The sequence below is a fragment of the Somniosus microcephalus genome, chromosome 12, assembly GCF_052327205.1.
Source record: "Somniosus microcephalus isolate GS21.2 chromosome 12, FLI_Smic_1.0, whole genome shotgun sequence".
NCBI classification, from domain to species: domain Eukaryota; kingdom Metazoa; phylum Chordata; class Chondrichthyes; order Squaliformes; family Somniosidae; genus Somniosus; species Somniosus microcephalus.
Window position 1 is genome coordinate 153,251,931 of NC_140998.1, and position 16,367 is coordinate 153,268,297.

The window sequence follows — 16,367 nt, forward strand, 5'->3', positions numbered from 1 at the left end:
GGAAAAATGAGGCTTAGCCCAGTGTTCAATCCACAAAGTACAAGTTACATTGTCAGCACTACTTTCCCAGGCAGCATTAGCACAAATCCATTCCTTTAGGATCAGATGAACAGGGAGTGCTATTGAAAGCTCAAGGATAAACAAAAGGCGTTTGATAAAGTACCGCATAATAGACTGTCAACAAAAATGAAGCCCATGGAATTAAAGTGGCAGTGGCAGCATGGGTCCGAAATTGGCTAAGAGACAGAAAGCAGGGAGTAGTGGTGAATGGTTGAAAGCTCAAAGATAAACAAACGAGCTCCCTTCAAATGGGGTAGACAGAGTGTGGTACTGAGCCCCACCCCTGGTCAGGACAGTTTCAGCTTCTGTTTGTAGTCTGTGCGGAGGTAGTTGGTCTCAGCTGACGGAGATGCAGGGCTCATGTAGCTGGCCCAAGAATGTTGGGTTGAGGAAGAGAGAAACAAAACGAAAAGCAGTCAGGGTTCCGACTCCTTATCGTCATCCAGTGACCTCTGCTAGAATGAGACCGCAGCTTAAAGGGTTAAATTATGAGTAAAGGTTGCATAGACTAAGCTTGTATTCCCACGAGCAGAGAAGATTAATGGGTGATCTAATTGAAATGTTTAAGATGATTAAAGGATTTGATAAGGTAGATAGAGAGAAACTATATCCTCTGGTGGGGGGAGTCCAGAACAAGGGGGCATAACCTTAAAATTAGAGCCCGGCCGGTCAGGAAGCGCTCCTCACAAAAGCTAGTGGAAATCTGGAACTCTCTCCCCCAAAAAGCTGTTGAGGCCGAGAGTCAATTGAAAATTTCAAAACAGAGATAGATTTTTGTTAGGTAAGGGTATTAAGGGGTACGGAACCAAGGCGGGTAGATGGAGTTAAGATACAGATCAACCATGATCTAACTGAATGGTGGAATAGGCTCGAGGGGCTGAATGGCCTCCTCCGCTTCCTATGCTAGAAAGTACAAGGTCTTTAGTTGAGGGCAGGTTAAGGCTCAGCTGTACTGTTCCCAGTGGTTGAATAGCATCCCAATATTCGCCATCTAGGCTCACATATGAAGAAAGAACGTAATGGGTGGATTATGGGCTCCGATACTGATTCACATCCTTTGTGGATGGGGGGGGGGGGGGGCGGGCGGGAAGCAATGCTCCCCCTAAGGTGCGCGGCCGCGCACCAATTGTGAGGTTGAGGTCCCGCGCAACAATCGTGAGGTCCCGTGCAGGCCGTGCACCAATCGCGAGGTCCCGCGCAGGCCACTTAATCGCGAGGTCCCGCACAGGCTGCTCACCAATCGCGAGGTCCCGCACAGGCCGTGCACCAATGGCGAGGTCCCGCACAGGCCGCTCACCAATCGCGAGGTCCCGCACAGGCCGTGCACCAATCGCGAGGTCCCGCACAGGCCGCTCAATCGCGAGGTCCCGCTCAGGCCGCTCAATCGCGAGGTCCCGCACAGGCCGCTCACCAATCGCGAGGTCCCGCACAGGCCGTGCACCAATTGCGAGGTCCCGCACAGGCCGCTCACCAATCGCGAGGTCCCGCACAGGCCGTGCACCAATCGCGAGGTCCCGCACAGGCCGCTCAATCGCGAGGTCCCGCGCAGGCCGCGCACCAATCGCGAGGTCCCGCACAGGCTGCTGAATCGCGAGGTCCCGCACAGGCTGCTGAATCGCGAGGTCCCGCACAGGCTGCTGAATCACGAGGTCCTGCACAGGCCGCTCACCAATCGCGAGGTCCCGCACAGGCCGCTCAATCGCGAGGTCCCGCACAGGCCGATCAATCGCGAGGTCCCGCACAGGCCGCGCACCAATCGCGAGGTCCCGCACAGGCTGCTGAATCGCGAGGTCCCGCACAGGCTGCTGAATCGCGAGGTCCTGCACAGGCCGCTCACCAATCGCGAGGTCCCGCACAGGCCGCTCAATCGCGAGGTCCCGCACAGGCCGCTCACCAATCGCGAGGTCCCGCACAGGCCGTGCACCAATCGCGAGGTCCCGCACAGGCCGTGCACCAATCGCGAGGTCCCGCACAGGCCGCTCAATCGCGAGGTCCCGCTCAGGCCGCTCAATCGCGAGGTCCCGCAAAGGCCGCTCACCAATCGCGAGGTCCCGCACAGGCCGTGCACCAATTGCGAGGTCCCGCACAGGCCGCTCACCAATCGCGAGGTCCCGCACAGGCCGTGCACCAATCGCGAGGTCCCGCACAGGCCGCTCAATCGCGAGGTCCCGCGCAGGCCGCGCACCAATCGCGAGGTCCCGCACAGGCTGCTGAATCGCGAGGTCCCGCACAGGCTGCTGAATCGCGAGGTCCCGCACAGGCTGCTGAATCGCGAGGTCCCGCACAGGCTGCTGAATCGCGAGGTCCTGCACAGGCCGCTCACCAATCGCGAGGTCCCGCACAGGCCGCTCAATCGCGAGGTCCTGCACAGGCCGCTCACCAATCGCGAGGTCCCGCACAGGCCGCTCAATCGCGAGGTCCCGCACAGGCCGCTCAATCGCGAGGTCCCGCACAGGCCGCGCACCAATCGCGAGGTCCCGCACAGGCTGCTGAATCGCGAGGTCCCGCACAGGCTGCTGAATCGCGAGGTCCCGCACAGGCCGCTCACCAATCGCGAGGTCCCGCACAGGCCGTGCACCAATCGCGAGGTCCCGCACAGGCCGTGCACCAATTGCGAGGTCCCGTGCAGGCCACTCAATCGCGAGGTCCCGCACAGGCCGCTCAATCGCGAGGTCCCGCACACGCCGTGCACCAATCGCGAGGTCCCGCACAGGCCGCTCAATCGCGAGGTCCCGCACAGGCCGCTCACCAATCGCAAGGTCCCGCACAGGCCGTGCACCAATTGCGAGGTCCCGCACAGGCCGCTCACCAATCGCGAGGTCCCGCACAGGCCGTGCACCAATCGCGAGGTCCTGCACAGGCCGCTCAATTGCGAGGTCCCGCACAGGCCGCTCAATCGCGAGGTCCCGCGCAGGCCGCGCACCAATCGCGAGGTCCCGCACAGGCTGCTGAATCGCGAGGTCCCGCACAGGCTGCTGAATCGCGAGGTCCCGCACAGGCCGTGCACCAATCGCGAGGTCCCGCACAGGCCGCTCAATCGCGAGGTCCCGCACAGGCCGCTCAATCGCGAGGTCCCGCACAGGCCGCTCACCAATCGCGAGGTCCCGCACAGGCCGTGCACCAATCGCGAGGTCCCGCACAGGCCGTGCACCAATCGCGAGGTCCCGCACAGGCCGCTCAATCGCGAGGTCCCGCTCAGGCCGCTCAATCACGAGGTCCCGCACAGGCCGCTCACCAATCGCGAGGTCCCGCACAGGCTGTGCACCAATTGCGAGGTCCCGCACAGGCCGCTCACCAATCGCGAGGTCCCGCACAGGCCGTGCACCAATCGCGAGGTCCCGCACAGGCCGCTCAATCGCGAGGTCCCGCGCAGGCCGCGCACCAATCGCGAGGTCCCGCACAGGCTGCTGAATCGCGAGGTCCCGCACAGGCTGCTGAATCGCGAGGTCCTGCACAGGCCGTGCACCAATCGCGAGGTCCCGCACAGGCCGTGCACCAATTGCGAGGTCCCGTGCAGGCCACTCAATCGCGAGGTCCCGCACAGGCCGCTCAATCGCGAGGTCCCGCACAGGCCGTGCACCAATCGCGAGGTCCCGCACAGGCCGCTCAATCGCGAGGTCCCGCACAGGCCGCTCACCAATCGCGAGGTCCCGCACAGGCCGTGCACCAATTGCGAGGTCCCGCACAGGCCGCTCACCAATCGCGAGGTCCCGCACAGGCCGTGCACCAATCGCGAGGTCCCGCACAGGCCGCTCAATTGCGAGGTCCCGCACAGGCCGCTCAATCGCGAGGTCCCGCGCAGGCCGCGCACCAATCGCGAGGTCCCGCACAGGCTGCTGAATCGCAAGGTCCCGCACAGGCTGCTGAATCGCGAGGTCCCGCACAGGCCGTGCACCAATCGCGAGGTCCCGCACAGGCCGCTCAATCGCGAGGTCCCGCACAGGCCGCTCAATCGCGAGGTCCCGCACAGGCCGCTCACCAATCGCGAGGTCCCGCACAGGCCGTGCACCAATCGCGAGGTCCCGCACAGGCCGTGCACCAATTGCGAGGTCCCGTGCAGGCCACTCAATCGCGAGGTCCCGCACAGGCCGCTCAATCGCGAGGTCCCGCACACGCCGTGCACCAATCGCGAGGTCCCGCACAGGCCGCTCAATCGCGAGGTCCCGCACAGGCCGCTCACCAATCGCGAGGTCCCGCGCAGGCCGCGCACCAATCGCGATGTTCCGCGCAGGCCGCGCACCAATCGCGAGGTCCCGCACAGGCCGTGCACCAATCGCGAGGTCCCGCACAGGCCGCTCACCAATCGCGAGGTCCCGCACAGGCCGTGCACTAATCGCGAGGTCCCGCACAGGCCGCTCAATCGCGAGGTCCCGCACAGGCCGCTCAATCGTGAGGTCCCGCGCAGGCTGCGCACCATTCACGAGGTCCCGCGCAGGCCGCGCACCAATCGCGAGGTCCCGCGCAGGCCGCGCACCAATCGCAAGGTCCCGCACAGGCCGCTCAATCGCGAGGTCCTGCGCAGGCCGTGCACCAATCGCGAGGTCCCGCACAGGCCGTGCACCAATCGCGAGGTTCCGCACAGGCCGCTCAATCGCGAGGTCCCGCACAGGCCGCTCAATCGCGAGGCCCCGCACAGGCCGTGCACCAATCGCGAGGTCCCGCACAGGCCGCTCAATCGCATGGTCCCGCACAGGCCGCTCAATCGCGAGGTCCCGCACAGGCCATGCACCAATCGCGAGGTCCCGCACAGGCCGCTCAATCGCGAGGTCCCGCACAGGCCGCTCAATCGCGAGGTCCCGCACAGGCCGTGCACCAATCGCGAGGTCCCGCACAGGCCGCTCAATCGCGAGGTCCCGCACAGGCCGCTCAATCGCGAGGTCCCGCACAGGCCGTGCACCAATCGCGAGGTCCCGCACAGGCTGCTCAATCGCAAGGTCCCGCACAGGCCGTGCACCAATCGCGAGGTCCCGCACAGGCCGCTCAATCGCGAGGTCCCGCACAGGCCGCTCACCAATCGCGAGGTCCCGCACAGGCTGCACACCAATCGCGAGGTCCCGCACAGGCCCCGCACCAACCGTGAGGTCCCGCGCAGGCCATGCACCAATCGTGAGGTCCTACGCAGGCCGCTCACCAATCGTGAGGTCCTGCGCAGGCCATGCACCAATCGCGAGGTCCTGCGCAGGCCCCGCACCAACCGTGAGGTCCCGCGCAGGCCATGCACCAATCGCGAGGTCCTGCGCAGGCCGCTCACCAATCGTGAGGTCCCGTGCAGACCATGCACCAATCGCGAGGTCCTGCGCAGGCCGCTCACCAATCGTGAGGCCCCGCGCAGGCCATGCACCAATCGCGAGGTCCCGCGCAGGCTGCTCAATCGCGAGGTCCCACGCAGGCCGTGCACCATTCACGAGGTCCTGCGCAGGCCGTGCACCAATCGCGAGGTCCTGTGCAGGCCATGCACCAATCGCGAGGTCCCGCGTAGGCCACGCACCAATCGTGAGGTCCCGCGCAGGCCGCGCACCAATCACGAGGTCCCGCACAGGCCGCTCACCAGCGCTGCCGCAGGAGGAGCCACCGCGCCGGCGCGGCCACTAAATTTAAAGGCACAGGTAAAAAAAAAATTAGAAGGAACATTGGCGGGAAGAGGAGAGAAATAAACAAAGAGTGGGACCTTCTTCCAAATGGTTAAGTCCAGGCTCAAGGTGTTTAATAATATTTTGACATTTCAGCCCAGGAATGCACGTTACTCATCTCATGATAACAGCGGGTCAGAGGTCAAGGAATGTGCTAAGATTCCGCAATGATGATGTATTGCCTAGATGCAGCACCTGGTGCGGTAGCAGGAAGGCGTCCATTCAATCTCTGGTCTACACCGAGTTAGCCAATTTCAGCATCCCATAACTATTTGGGGGCAGGGGGGAGGGGGGGGACAATGGGAGAACACGACAGGGTACCTCCTCCTAATCCCTATCCAAAGACTCCATGCTGGAAGGTACATGCGGGGGAGTGGAGATCAGGCAGGGACAACATTCCCTGCGATGGCACGAAGCCTTCAGGTGAGGAGCAGGAAAGAGAAAATAAGTTCCCACTCTTCATTGAATGAGATGCTATTTTCTTTCAATTTTCCTCTCTGGTTGTGCCAAGCCTTAGCCACAGGGAGAGAAGTGTGGTCACTCTCAGAGCATGCTCCCTCTCTGGCTCCAGTTTGCGCACTATGGGTATGGGAGAACAGGAAGAGTCCTTGAAGGAATCCAGGGGCAATAAATTTCTGCACTGTTCTGTATTTTGTTTTATACATTCAATCACTGGATGCGGGCATTGCTCACAAGGCCGACATTCATTGCCCATCCCTAGTTGCTCTTGAGAAGGTGCTGCCGGGCCTTCTGCTTGTTTGTTGACTTCATTTTTCTTGCTGTACTTTAAGGAAACCATTTTCTGCAGCAATAGCATCCTTCTCCTTTGCTGCTTTTTATAAGGGAGGACAGAGAGGTGTGGGGAGGCGGGGAGAAGGGTGTTGTCCTCAGGAGTGTCCGCATCAGCAGAGGGAGCCCTCTCCATTCCCACTCAGAAACCAACGTAGCTTTAAAATCCCCGGATTACACCAATAAAGCCGAATTGCTCAACAAATTAGCTGCTCAAGGTCATTCCCACAGGGCCTTACACCCAGACGTTTCTGGGTAACACCATGAATACTTGGGGCTGAGAGTTGTAATCCCTCTCACCCTACAGCTCATGCCAAAGGGAGGAGGCTGAAGGCCATGGGGGGATTCAACAAGTTGTATTTATACAGCGCCTTTAACGTAGTAAAACATCCCAAGGTGCTTCACAGGAGTGTTATCAGACAAAATTTGACACCGAGCAACATGAGATATTAGGGCAGGTGACCAAAAGCTTAGTTAAAGAGGTAGATTTTAAGGAGTGTCTTAAAGGAGGAGAGAGAGGCGGAGAGGCTTAGGGCCCAGGCAGCTGAAGGCACGGCCGCCAATGGTGGAGCGATGGAAATCGGGGAAGGACAAGAGGCCAGAATTGGAGGAGCACAGTGATCTCGGCAGGTTCAGTAACTCCATCCTCTCTAAAGTGGCTTCAATCAAAATCACGTCAAGGTTACATCGCAAAACATTACTCAGGACTTACTTCTCGTAACTTAAATGTCACCCACTCTTTGATTCTGGCCGCCTTCTCCTCAATCACCTTCGCCTCCTGGGCTCTCAATTGGCTCTGAGAAAAGAGGGGAATTAAAATTGGTTTTATGTCTTGAGCGGGAATTTAATTTTGCACCTGAAAAGTTTGTATAAACAGCAGATCGGAACAAAACATGAACAGGCGAGATCGAATGAGAACTTGGCATGGTTGGCTATCAATGCACACATTCTAGGTCCTCCGAGAGGTGAAATAAATAACAGCGATCACACTCACACACTTATAGTGAAAACAGAAGTATAATATTAATAATGTTAGATGTGATTCTTAAACACTTCGGTTGTCACATGACCCATAGCTGTGAAAGAAGGTGGGAAAACTTTCTTCCCGAACCTTCCAACCCTTTGATCCTGAATATTCTGTGAGGAAAACTGTTTTGAGTGTCACCACAGCCAGCCCCGACCCGGCCAATCCTAACGCCAACGGTAACCCATTTAAAATGGATGGCTTGCCATGGATCGAAGTGTCACCCACAATATGACTACCATACTTATAATGTGTCAGCCGTGGCTCAGTGGGTAGCACTCTTGTCTCCGAGTCAGAAGGCCCCTCCAGAGACTTGAGTACAGAATCTAGGCTGACACGCCAGTGCTGCACTGTTGGGAGTGCTGCACTGTCGAAAGTGCCGTCTTTTGGACGAGACATTAAACCGAGACTCCGTCTGCCCTCTCAGGTGGATGTAAAAGATCCCATGGCACTATTTCAAAGAAGAGCAGGGGAGTTCTCCCCAGTGTCCTGACCAATATTTATCCTTCAACCAACATCACTAAAATAGATTATCTGGCCTTTATCACATTGCTGTTTGTGGGAGCTTGCTGTGTGCAAATTGGCTGCCGCATTTCCTACATTACAACAGTGACTACACTTCAAAAGTGTAGCACTTTTCAATCCATATGTCCCTTTTACATGAGAGCCAGTTCCTATCTTTGCTTTAGCTTTAGACTACATTTTTTTCCAGACTAAAATGTAGTAACTGGATGCTCACCGTTCGTCCCCTGCTGCCATCTGCTGAGGCCAGCATCTCTGGTATTTGAATCTGGGATCTTCCTTTTCTATACAGCTTTAGGAATTATGGGGGGTGAGATTGGTCTTCTGTGGTAGCGCAAAACGGGCAATAGTGAATCGGGGTGGGGTGTAAATTGGCTGCAAATCGTTATTGCATGGTTTGATCTATTGCTGAAATGTGTTCTATTGCTGATTGGCTGTAGAACCTTTTGCTCTATTGCTGATTGGCTATGACTCCTTTTGCTCTATTGCTGATTGGCGGTAGCCCCTTTTGCTCTATTGCTGATTGGCTATGACTCCTTTTGCTCTATTGCTGATTGGCTATGACTCCGCTTGCTCTATTGCTGATTGGCGGTAGCCCCTTTTGCTCTATTGCTGATTGGCTATGACTCCTTTTGCTCTATTGCTGATTGGCGGTAGCCCCTTTTGCTCTATTGCTGATTGGCTATGGCTCCTTTTGCTCTATTGAGCCGAAGACCCAGTTCACCACCTGTGAGTTTTTTTTTCCTTCTGACCCATCCTTCCTCTCCTTGTAACACTAGGGTACAAGGAGAGGCTTCTTCCCTGCTATGGCACCCAAGTAGCCATCCTCAGGCACGAGCCTAGACAGTGAAAGTTGGCAGGCTATTGGCCTGGGTGGGGCGGGGGCGGGGGCGGGGGGGGTGGGCAGGAGTGGAGTGGGGAACTACAGTCGAGTACAACCCTGTTCTGCAAGGCAATCCCCGCATATGTTAATCTAGCAGGAGATCACTGGATGGTGATAAGGAGCAGAAACTCTGGCTGAACCCTTCCTTGCCTAACCCAGGGGTTGAAGCCAGTTGTAGGTCCCCTACTGCCATCTGCTCAGGTAGGCATCGCTGGTATTTGGATCTGGGATCTTCCGTTTCTATACAGCTTAATATACATATAGACATATATATTTCTCTACACCTCCCAAACCCGTGACCGCCACCACTTAGAAGGACAAGGGTTGCAGGCGCATGGGAACACCATCACTTCCAAGTCACGCACCATCCTGACTTGGACATACATCGCCGATCCTTCATCGTTGCTGGGTCAAAATCCTGGAACTCCCTCCCATTTTGGGAGCACTTTCACCACACGGACTGCAGTGGTTTAAGGCGGCGGCTCACCAGCACCTTCTCAGGGCAATTAGGGATGGGCAATGAATGTTGGCCTTGCCAGTGACGCCCACATCGCGAGCATGAATAAAAAAATACCACATCAACCATTGATGCACTGAGCCATCGGAGAGACCAAATGGAGTCTTGCTTTGTAGAATTAACGCAAGTAGAAAAAAAATCAATTCTTTTTAAAAATAAAGATTTTTCAAAGTCTTGCCTGATCTTCAAATAACTTAAAAGATTTATGATTGCAATTGTGGGATTTGGCTCCAAACATAAACTGCTTTGCTGAGGTACCTGTTTGTCCAACTGTTGTTCCAGCCTCTGAATCATGTCGTCCTTTTCCTGTAGCGTAGTGGTCACCTCTTGGTACCTCCTGAATAAACTATTCTCTGATTCGCTGGTCTGCACATTGGCCGCTTTCAATTTCTCCCTCATTGCCTGTACCTGAATAGAGTTAAAAGAAAAGCAAATTTTAGTAGAAACATTCTACAGTAAAGGCGCTGTATAAATACAAGTTGTTGTCAATGAACGAACACCGCTAGATGAAGCTGGGGATGTCGAGGAAATGGTGTGGCCGTATGGCCATTTATGGTCATCTATTAAAGCCCTTTAATACAGTGTGATGGCGAGGAAAGAATGCATGCTTAATACAGTTCATTCTTGTAGGTGGTATCTCTCATCTTGGTTGACCTGATTGAACTCCTTCCAGCACCATGTGGCTGAGTGGGAAGTGGTTGAATTGGCACTTACTGCCCTGGCCACTTCCTTCCCGTGCCTTGGTTCAGTGGGTGGCACACTCACCTCTGAGTTAGAAGGTTGTAGGTTCAAGCCTCACTCCAGAGACTTGAGCACAAAATCCAGGTTGACACTTTAGTGCAGTACTGAGGGAGTGCGGCGCTGTCGGAGGTGCCCTTTTTCAGATAAGACATTAAACCGAGACACCATCTGCCTTCTCAGGTGGATGTAAAAGATCCCAAGGCACTATGCAAAGAAGAGCAGGGGAGTTCTCCCTGGTGTCCTGGCCAATATTTATCCCTCAACCAACATCTCTTAAAAAAAATTATCTGATCAGTATCACGTTGCTGTTAATGGGAGCTTGCTGTGCACAAATTAGCTGCAGCGTTTCCTCAGGATGTCCCAAAGCGCTTTACAGCCAATGAAGTATTTTTTTTTTGAAGCGTAGTCACTGTTGTAATGTGGAACAGTGGAAGCCAATTAGCGCACAGCAAGGTCCCACAGACAGCAATGAGATCCTGACCAGATAATGTTTTAAGGGTGCAGCACTCCCTCAGTTCTACACCTTCAGTGAAAGGCCAACTCTTCTGCTTTCTCTGTGATTTTTCCTCCGCGGCCTACTGGGAAATTTTATTTCCACATCCTGATGCGCCAGTGGCCAAAGTATCTTGAATCTAATGGCAAATGGGGAGGCCCTGCCGAATGTTGTACCAACACGCCACCCTCCCAGAGATCACACCGGGGGGCCACCCGTCTCTCAGTCCTGTTGGAGACATAAACAGAGGGCTGGGGTTACATGGAATTTACAGCACAGAAACAGGTCATTTGGCCGAACTGGTCTGTGCCGGTGTTTATGCTCCACACGAGCCTCCTCCCACCTTAATTCATTTCACCCTATCAGCAAATCCTTCTATTCCTTTCTCTCTCCTGTGTTTATCTAGCTTCCCCTTAAATGCACCTATGCGATTCACCTCAACTACTCCCTGTAGTAGTGGGCTCCACATTCTCACCACTCTGTGTAAAGTCGTTTCTCCTGAATTCTTTATTGGATGTAATAGTGACTCTCTTATATTTTTGGCCCATAGTTTTGGAAAAACCCACAAGTGAAAACATTTTCTCTCCGTCTACCCTATCAAACCCTTTCATAACTTTAAAGACCTCTATCAGGTCACCCCTCAGCCTTCTCCTTTTTTAGAGAATAGAACCCCAGCCTGTTCAGTCTTCCCTGATAGTTACAGTGTTATGGGTAAAGGATAGGACAGAAGGAAGAAGCTGTGGAAATGACCACCCAAGACTTTGTTTAAAGTCTGCCATTAACGTCGGCTAAACAAAGCTCGCGTTGGCTTGTAACCTGAAGCCATCCATTCTCATCACAAGGTCACAGTCCAAAATACCCCTATAACTCCCACACACAAAAAAAACACAAGAGGCTAAATCTGTTTTGCAGACGGTAACAGATCAAGGTAGGGGGGCCCTCCCTAGTGTTGACACAACACAACTCTGTGGTCGAAGCCTCACAAAGAAGACAGGTATTGACACTCAGGCACAGAGTGTGGGAAAGCTACCCCCTGTAACCTTCTGTCTTGACACGCACTCAGTCTCAATAATGGGCCTCAGCTTCCTGGTAATTGAGTAAAGTGTCACCCTTGACAACCCAGAGAGCTAAGCGTCTGAATTCTTTTGACGATCTGTCCATATGGCTAATGATGGGCCTAAAGCCTTTGAAGTTCACCTAGAAGCCTCGAGCCGAGGCCTCGGTTACTGAACTGTTTTAACCCTTACACTGCTGGTCTACCTCTGGGAATGTTCTGACAACTGGGGAATGTTCTGTGGGATGTGAGGAAACAATCTGAATCGGAAGTATTCTCTCCCCTGCATAAAAGGAGGTCATCTTGATTTAGTCAATGTAAACATTGAGGCCTGGAAATCCCTACTAGCTAATGTATCCGACAGGTTTATCTCCACCTAGCTGTCATTAACTTCAATGGGGATCACAGTCCCATGTCCAGGACAAACTTCCTCTAACTATTGAGCAGTGTTCAAACTAAGGATGCCAACTCTGGCTGGACGTTCTATCACTTGCAGCGTTATGGGGAAAAAGGGGGAGTGGGACTAATTGGATAGCTCTTTCAGAGCCAATAACAACAACAACTTGTATTTATACTGCACCTTTAACATAGTAAAACGTCCCAAGGTGCTTCACAGGAGAGTGTTATAAGACAAAAATTTGACACCGAGCCACATAAGAAGAAATTAGGGCAGATAAAGAGGTAGGTTTTAAGGAGCATCTTAAAGGAGGAAAGAGAGACGGACAGCTTTAGGCAGGGAATTCCAGAGCTTAGGGCCTAGGCAACAGAAGGCACGGCCACCAATGGTTGAGCGATTATAATCAGGGATGCTCAAGAGGGCAGAATTAGAGGAGCGCAGATATCTCGGGGGGGTTGTGGGGCTGGAGGAGGTTACAGAGATAGGGAGGGGCGAGGCCATGGAGGGATTTGAAAACAAGGATGAGAATTATGAAATTGAAGCGTTGCTTAACCGGGAGCCAATGTAGGTCAGCGAACACAGGGGCGATGGGTGAGCAGGACTTGGTGCGAGTTAGGACACGGGCAGCCGAGTTTGGGATGACCTCAAGTTTACGTAGGGTAGAATGTGGGAGGCCGGCCAGGAGTGCGTTGGAATAGTCAAGTCTAGAGGTAACAAAGGCGTGGATGAGGGTTTCAGCAGCAGATGAGCAGAGGCAGGGGCGGAGACGGGCGATGTTACCGAGGTGGAAATAGGCGGTCTTAGTTATGGTCGGAAGCTCATTTCAGGGTCAAAGCCAGCACAGGTGCGATGGGCTGAATGGCCACCTTCTACCCAACCCAGTCAAACAGCTTTATTTTCGCATCTCCAATAATTAATAAAGAAAAGTGTTCAAAGAAAATGGAAAAAAACACAGCTTTTTTCTTAATGCCCCAGTGTTTTTTTGCCTGGGCTTTGCTGGCAGCAGTGTCTTGGAGATTAATCTTTAATTCCTGGAGACTCCGGGACAGGGTTAACCTAGTTTGAACTTTAGCCTCCAGCTGGGCTGCCAACACTCCAGGACTGCCCTGGAGATTCCAGGAATTGAAAATTCATCTCCAGGACGCTGCTGACAGCAAACTCGGGAGAAAAATCATAGGGAAGTTAAAAAAAAAGTGTTTGTGAAAAATTTTCTTCTGAACACTTTTGTTATTAGTGATAAAAAATATTGGACATGGGATAAGAACGCTGCTTGACTGAGAGTGAAGAATCACCCAATCTGGTAACAAAGGGTCTGTTCGCTTTCCGACTAACCGTGGGATGGCGGGACGCCACGCGGATGGGCGTGTCGGGCGATCAATGGCGGGAGCGTTGGGGGGGGGGGGGGCGGGGTGGTTGGAGGTCATGTCATGAAACATCCAGGAATACGTCCAGCCAGAGTTGGCAACCCTCACCTTCAGTTCAGGCTGGTTGACAGTGTCTGATTGTAGCAGACTGTCTATCAGTCAGATCATTTTTAAAAACACAGAGCCCAGCAACACGGGAGGACGAGGCTGACCCCGAGCCTGTCCCGCTGGTTCATTAGAACAAGTTTAATTTCTCTTTCATTCACTCCTCCAAAATGGTTCCATCTAAAACCTTAATTAGACCTCAGTTAGAGTACTGTGCGCGGTGCTGGGCTCCACACCACAGGAAGGATATTGAGGGCACACTCACTGGGATCGTGCCTGGTATGAGAATACGAAGAAAGACATGAGAAATTGGGGGCTTTCTTCCTGCGAACAACACAGATTACGGGGCGTTATAATAGAAGTGTTAAAGACTATGAGAGCGTGGGGCAGAACAGATAGAAGCAGACTGTATCCACTCGTTGAGCGGTCTGGAATGAGGAACCAGAGATACAAGGTTGAATGTAAGAGATTTAGAACGGAGGGCAGGACAACTTTGTCACACAGAGAGTTGTGAGGCTGTGGAATTCACTTCCAGGGTTAGTGGGTGAGAGGCAGAAACGAGGTCAGCATGGAAGATTAGATTGGATAGGTGTGATGAAATAACTCTCTGTTCTGGCATTTGTATTGTTGTTGTTGTTGTTGTTGTACTTGTTAATGTCTGGAATGTTCCACCGGTGTAACCACTAATGCTCCTCCCTAGCCCCGCCCCTCTTCTGGAATGTTCTACCAAGGGCTGGGTCGGTGATGAATGATGGTTGCCCTGTGTTAACTTGATGCCATGTTCTTACTTAATAAAAGCCTTTAGTTTTAAGCTTTAACCTCATGGATTCAGGCAGTTATTTGGCATATTAATTTTATTAAGTAACAACTTTTGGAAGATGGATCGATTTTTGAAACCAGAGCGTCTGGATATCGATCCCCATTCGGCAGATGCGTCGAAGAAATTTACGCATTGGCTTCGATGTTTTGAACACTTCATCGCATCGGTCGATTCGACGGTTAACAAGTTGGGTCTTCTAACCAACTTGGTAAGTCATCAAACTTACTCGATAATTGAAGATATTACTACACGGTTAATGAAGTATACGCCAGGTATCTTTTGTCTACTCGCAGGCAATTACCCGAGGAATCTCTGGACAATTTCCTGCAGGACCTTAAGGTTTTGGCTAAGGATTGCAACTACAAGGCTGTCTCTGCCATAGTGTATCAGGAAGAAGCCATCCGCGATTCTTTCATATCTGGCCTCCGATCTAATTATATTAGACAGAGACTCCTCGAGAACGACTCGTTAGTTTTAAAAACGGTCGTCGCTACTGCTCGATCGTTAGATGTAGCCCAGAAGAATTTAGAAGTGTATGCATCAGCCCACGCGTCTCTCTCAGCCTCATGTGTTCCGAGTATGGAGGCATCCATAACACCAATGGAGCCTCCACTTAATCCTATTGTTGCGGCTGTACCCCATGGGTCTATGTGTTATTTTTGTGGCCAATCTAAACACCCCAGGCAAAGATGCCCAGCCAGTGAGGCTACCTGTTTTAAATGTAAGAAATGGGGACATTTTAGTAAAGTGTGTAAGGGTAATCCTGTACCCAATGTCTTCTCTGCTGCTGCCCATCGTTTTACTCTAGCCTCAGCTACGGTTGACCAGACCATATCGTGTTCCTTGTCGAAATCTATGATGGACACCAAGATTAATGGTCGTCCTACTGGGTGTTTGATAGACTGTGGCAGTACTGAAAGTTTTATACACCCCAACCTTGTTAACTCCTGTTCATTGAAGGTGTATCCTACTCAAAGTGAAATTGTGATGGCGTCCAAGTCCCTTACTTCAGAGGTAACTGGATATTGTAAAGTCACATTGACTGTCAAGGATACGGAGTATAAGGACTTTAAACTCCTCATATTACCTCAGTTGTGTGTGAACTTAATTTTAGGCTTGGACTTCCAGTGTCAGCATGAGAGCGTTACTCTTAAGTATGGTGGATCTCAGCCTCCACTCACAGTCTGCGGCCTTTCTATTTTAAAAGTAAGTCCGCCTTCTTTGTTCGCGAACCTTGCTCCTAATTGTAGACCTATAGCGACTAAGAGTCAACGGTATAGTTCAGAAGATAAAACATTTATAAAAGAGGAAGTGGAAAGGCTTCAACGGGAGGGAATCATCGAACACAGTAATAGCCCGTGGCGTGCCCAGGTGGTGGTGGTTAAAACTAATGAAAAGAAAAGACTTGTGGTCGATTATAGCCAGACTATAAACTTGTATACCCAATTAGACGCCTATCCTTTGCCTCGTATTTCTGAGATGGTGAACCAGATAGCTCAGTACCACGTGTTCTCCATCATTGATTTAAAGTCTGCCTACCATCAACTCCCCATTAAAATAGAAGACCGACCTTATACGGCCTTCGAAGCTAATGGGCGCCTGTACCAATTCCTTAGGGTGCCCTTTGGAGTGACGAATGGGATATCCGTCTTCCAACGGGAGATGGATCGTATGGTGGATGAATACGCATTGGAAGCAACATTCCCGTACCTGGACAATGTTACTATCTGTGGGCGCGACCAACGGGAGCATGATCAAAATCTTGCGAAGTTCCTAGAGACTGCAAAGAGGTTAAACCTGACCTACAACGAAAACAAGTGTACCTTCAATACTACACGTTTGTGTATTCTTGGTTGCGTTGTGGAGAATGGGGTAATCGGGCCAGGTCCTGAAAGATTACGCCCACTTAAGGAATTACCTTTACCTCACACTGTAAAAGCTTTAAGAAGGTGTCTGGGATTCTTCTCG

At 52.6% G+C, this 16,367-nt stretch overlaps 1 protein-coding gene across 1 annotated transcript in view; it reads right to left on the bottom strand.

The window, feature by feature from the left end:
* The window catches only part of plekhh1 (pleckstrin homology, MyTH4 and FERM domain containing H1), a 338,941-nt gene that overhangs the window by 191,873 nt on the left and 130,701 nt on the right, over positions 1 to 16,367 (bottom strand). The window contains exons 4-5 of the mRNA XM_086003678.1: positions 9,684 to 9,833; positions 7,192 to 7,275 (exon numbers count right to left, since the gene is read on the bottom strand). Of these exons, the coding sequence (XP_085859804.1) occupies positions 7,192 to 7,275; positions 9,684 to 9,833 (234 nt within the window). The remainder of the gene's footprint in view (positions 1 to 7,191; positions 7,276 to 9,683; positions 9,834 to 16,367) is intronic.